Source organism: Cebus imitator, unplaced genomic scaffold (assembly GCF_001604975.1).
Source record: "Cebus imitator isolate Cc_AM_T3 unplaced genomic scaffold, Cebus_imitator-1.0 Scaffold306, whole genome shotgun sequence".
NCBI classification, from domain to species: Eukaryota; Metazoa; Chordata; class Mammalia; order Primates; family Cebidae; genus Cebus; species Cebus imitator.
The window spans coordinates 1,389,389-1,394,176 of record NW_016107621.1 but is presented as its reverse complement, the minus strand read 5'-3'; the positions used below and the strand labels follow the sequence as shown (position 1 = coordinate 1,394,176).

The window sequence follows — 4,788 nt, the reverse complement described above, 5'->3', positions numbered from 1 at the left end:
AAAAAAAAAAAGGAATTAGCCAGGTGTGGTGGTGTACGCCTGTGTCCCAACTACTTGGGAGGCTAAAGCACGAGGATCGCTTGAGTCTGGGAGGCGGAGGTTGCAGTCAGCCAAGATCATATCTCTGCACTCCAGCCTGGGCAACAGAGCAAGATCCTGTCTCAAAAAAAAAAAAATTATGATTAAAAACATCTCAACTAACATCCTTCAATCCAAGTATCAAAGGCTTCTGGGGCATCGGTTGTGTGCCAGGCCGTGTGCCGGGGACATAATCATAACCACAGCAGCCCCAGTCTCTGCCTTCATGAGCTTATAGTCCAGCAAGAGTGTAGCGGGGTAAGCCCCAAGGCACTGGGATCCAACCAGAGCTAGAGCCCCTGTGCTGTGCAGGGTGATGCTGGGTAAGTGGCGTCACCTCTCAGACCCTCTGTTTCCTCCTCTGTACTACCAAGACAATAATCTCTCTGTGGTTGTGTTTTTAGGAATTAAGTAGGTTGTGGCACACCGAGTCTTTGTCATTGTGCCTGGAATGTTCCAGGTACTTAGTAAACAGGAACCTTTATTAATCATCTCTTCCCCAGGGCTGGCAGCTGGATTGGGGCGGGACTAGCCTTTCTGAACCCTGAAGCCCAAAAGCGTGACTCCCTGTTAACCTTCCCACTGTCAATGAGATGCCTGCAAGGTAGCTGGGCTCTGACGGGGCTGGAGAGATGGACACGCCCTTGATCCTGGGGTAGGAGGGGATGAGCCACACAGCTTCCTTCTCTGGAGGTGACCTACTCTCCCAGGACTTGCTAAGGGACTCTACGTGCTTATGGGGCGCAGAATGTATTCCTGTGTGTGTATGTGTTCATGAGTCAGATACTAACCCTGTCAAAAAGCTCATAGTTTAGTCAGCATGATACAATGAAATCCCTGTTTTCTGTTTGCCTCTCTGGTTTTATTTCTTTTCTTCTTTTTTCTTTTTTTTTTTTTTTTTTGAGTCAGGGTCTCACCCTGTTGCCCAGGCTGGAGTGCAGTGGCACAGCTGGGAGGCCATGGCAGGTGGATTACCTGAGGTCAGGAGTTTGAAACCAGCCTGACCAACAGAGTGAAATGAAACTCTGTCTCTACTAAAAATGCAAAAATTAGCCGGGTGTGGTGGATCTTGCCTGTAATCCCAGCTAGTCAGGAGGCTGAGGCAGGTGAATCTCCTGAACCCTGGAGGCGGAGGTTGCAGTGAGCCCAGATCCCACCATTGTACTCCAGCCTGGGCAACAACAGTGAAACTCCATCTCGAAAAATAAATAAATAAGTAATTTTTTTGTAGAGACGGGGGTCTTGCTATGTTGCTCAGGCTGGCCTCAAGCTCCTTGGTTTCCCAGTGTTGAGATTACAGCCGTAAGCCACCGCACTCGGCTGCTTCTGTGATTTCCTATCATTCTCAGTCTCTCTCTTTTTCTATGTCTATTCATCTTTTTCTTTTTATCATTACTTTGTATCTCTCTCTCTTTCAGTCTTCCTATATTTCTTTTTTTTTTTTTTTTTTTTTTTTTTTTTTTTTTTTTTTNCCTGACCTTATGATCCACCTGCCTTGGCCTCCCAAAGTGCTGGGATTACAGGCGTAAGCCACTGCACCCAGCACTAATTTTTTTTTTTTTTTTTTTGAGATGGAGTATCGCTCTGTTGCCCAGGCTGGAGTGCAGTGGCGTGTTCTTGGCTCACTGCAACCTCCACCTCCTGGGTTCAAACAACTCTCATGCCTCAGCCTCCCAAGTAGCTGGGACTACAGGTGTGTGCCATAACACCTGACTAATTTTTGTATTTTTAGTAGAGATGGGGTTTCACCATGTTGGCCAGGCTGGTCTCAAACTCCTGACCTCAGGTGGTCCATCCGCCTCACCCTCCTGAAGTGCTGGGATTACAGGTGAGAACCACAACACCTGGCCTGTTTCTTTCTATTTTAGCAATTCTATTCCGGTCTCTGTATTTGTCAGGGTAGGTCAGGATTTGCCGCAGTAACAAGTAGCCCCCAAATCTTAGTGACTTAGAACAACAAGGGATTATTTTGGTTTATATTACACATTGGCCATAGGTCAGTGGTGGGGTGGGTCAGGGGCTCTGCTTCATGCTGTCTTCACTCAGGGGCCCAGGCTGAGGGAGCTTTCATTTCTCTTCTTACTCTGTCACCCACAGGGGAACGAACATGGAGAGTCATGAACTGGCTTTTAAGCCTCCTCCACAAAAGTGACACTTCTGCTCAAAGTTAATTGGCCAAAGCAAGGCCAGGTGTGGTGGCTCACACCTGTAATCCCAGCACTTTGGAGACCAAGATGGGAGGATTGCATGAGGCCAGGAGTTCAAGACCAGCCTGGGCAACATAGCAAGATGCCATGAAATAGCTGGGCATGGTGGCACACACCTGTAGTCCTGGCTACTCTGGAATCTGGGATGGGAGTATTGCTTGAGTCCAGGAGTTGGAGGTTGAGGTTGCAGTGAGATATGATGGTGCCATTATTCTGCAGTCTGGGTGACAGAGATCCTGTCTCTCTAAAAATGAAAAAAAAAAAAAAACAAAAACAAAAACAAAACCTCGGTTCAGGAAGGCAGGAGGGACATCTCTGGATGAGTAGCAGGAGCTGTGTGGTGAACAGCTCTCATGACTGCCGTGGTCTCTACTGCTGTCCCCATCTGTGTCTGTCATCACTACATCATCTGTCTCTGTTTCTTTCTCTCTCTGTGGTCCATCTCCATCCATCAACTCCTGCCTCTATCATTTTCCCCAGGAGGTCTGACCTGGTTTAGGGACAGAGATGGGGTTTCCAAGATTTGTGACTGGGCCCAACATAATTGCTCACGCCTATAACCCCAACAGTTTGGGAGACTGAGGCAGGCTGGGCGTGGTGGTAGGTGCCTGTAATCCCAGCTACTCAGGAGGCTGAGGCAGAAGAATTGCTTGAACCTGCAAGGTGGAGGTGGAGTGAGCCGAGATCGTGCCACTGCACTCCAGCTTGGGCGACAGAGCAAGATGCCGTATGAAAAAAAAAATAATGAAAAGGTTTGGGATTGTGTATGTGCTGTGGAAGATGTAGGGGTTAGTTGTTACCACAGCAAAACCTAGCTTATCCTTCCTCATAAGAGAAGGACAGAGAGACATAGATGCAAAGAAACTGAAGACAGAGAGGGAGAAATTGACAAAGAACTTCCCCTATCTTGCTGAGGCCTTTGGGTGATCTCATGATTGAACTGAGTGGGGTTCACTCACCTCAACAAGCCTGGGAACAGTGATCCCAGGAAGCCCCCGGCCCTGGAAAGACTGCAGGTTCCCCTTCCTTCCCCCTCATTGCAGCACCTCTAGCTCCTGCCTTCCCTGACCTTGGCCCTGACCCCACCCTGCTCTGCCCCCAACAGAGCAAACCCTGGAAGAAGCTGAAGACAGTTCTGAAGTATTCGCCCTTCGTGGTCTCCTTCCGAAAACACTACCCTTGGGTCCAGCTTTCCGGACATGCTGGTGAGAGTGGGGCGGTCGTGGACAGGGCTGCACAGAGTCTCCTGGGCCAGGGAAAGGGATATTCTCTGCAGTTCCCCAAACTAGTGATGGGCTTGGTGACAGTCCCCACCTTATGGGGCTGTTATGGTCAGTGCTTAGGCCTGGACCTGGCTCTTATGTCAGAACAAAGGGCTATTCCCTGTTATTCTGGTGGAGAGAGGGAGCTTCAGCTGTGGGGACAGATGGGCCTGGGCTCAAACCCTAGTTCTGCTCTGTATTCATTGGTGACCCTGGGCCAGTTACTTTCTTTTACCGGGCCTCAGCTGCACCATCTGTTAATGTGGAGATAATCTTACCTCCCTTGCAGGATTAACTGAAAAGGTAAAATCAAAATGAGTATAAAGATTGAGGCCGGGCACTGTGGCTTACATCTTTAATCCCAGCACTTTAGCAGGCCAAGACCTGAGGATCGCTTGAGCCCAGGAGGTCAAGACCAATCTGGGCAACATAGTGAGACCTTGTCTCAATTTAAAAAAAAGGATTGGCCAGGCGTGCTGGCTCATGTTTGTAATCCCAGCACTTTGGGGGGCTGAGGCGGGTGTTCCACCTGAGGTCAGGAGTTCAAGACTAGCCTGGCCAACATTGTGAAACCCGTCTCTACTAAAAATACAAAAATTAACCAGACGTGGTGGCAGGCACCTGTAATCCTAGCTACTTAGGAGGCTGAGGCAGGAGAATCACTTGAACCTGGGAGGAGGAGGTTGCAGTGAGCTGAGATCGTGCCACTGCACTCCATCCTGGGCCACAGAGTGAAACTCTGTCTCAGAAAAAAAATGATTGAGGCACAGGACCCTTATGAGTGGAAATGATCACTCCTTGCCCTCTCCCCATGTTCAGAGCTTAGTAGGCCTTCAGTAAATAGCAACTATAACAGTTTGCCCCCGGGACCTCGCAAAATCCTCCAGCACATAGTAGCAAATGCATAGCATATAGCACTGTTTTGAAGGGCTAGACCGTAAATATCTTAGGTTCTGTGGGCCATGTGGTCTCTGTTGCAGCTACTCAGCTCTGCTATTACAGCAGGAAAGCTACATAGACGCTATGTAAACATATGAGTGTGCCTGTATTCCAATAAAACTTTATTTACAGGTCGGGCGCGGTGGCTCACGCCTGTAATCCCAGCACTTTGGGAGGCCGAGGTGGGTGGATCACAAGGTCAAGAGATCGAGACCATCCTGGTCAACATGGTGAAACCCCGTCTCTACTAAAAATACAAAAAATTTGCTGGGCATGGTGGCGCGTGCCTGTAATCCCAGCTA

The 4,788-nt window shown here is 49.0% G+C and overlaps 1 protein-coding gene across 2 annotated transcripts in view; it reads left to right on the top strand.

Annotated features, from left to right (window-relative positions):
* ITPKC (inositol-trisphosphate 3-kinase C) overlaps window positions 1-4,788 on the top strand; it is a 24,574-nt gene that overhangs the window by 5,702 nt on the left and 14,084 nt on the right. For both annotated transcript variants that reach the window (XM_017503173.2, XM_017503175.2), the window contains exon 2: window positions 3,391-3,490. In XM_017503173.2, coding sequence (XP_017358662.1) covers window positions 3,391-3,490 — 100 coding nt within the window. The remainder of the gene's footprint in view (window positions 1-3,390; window positions 3,491-4,788) is intronic.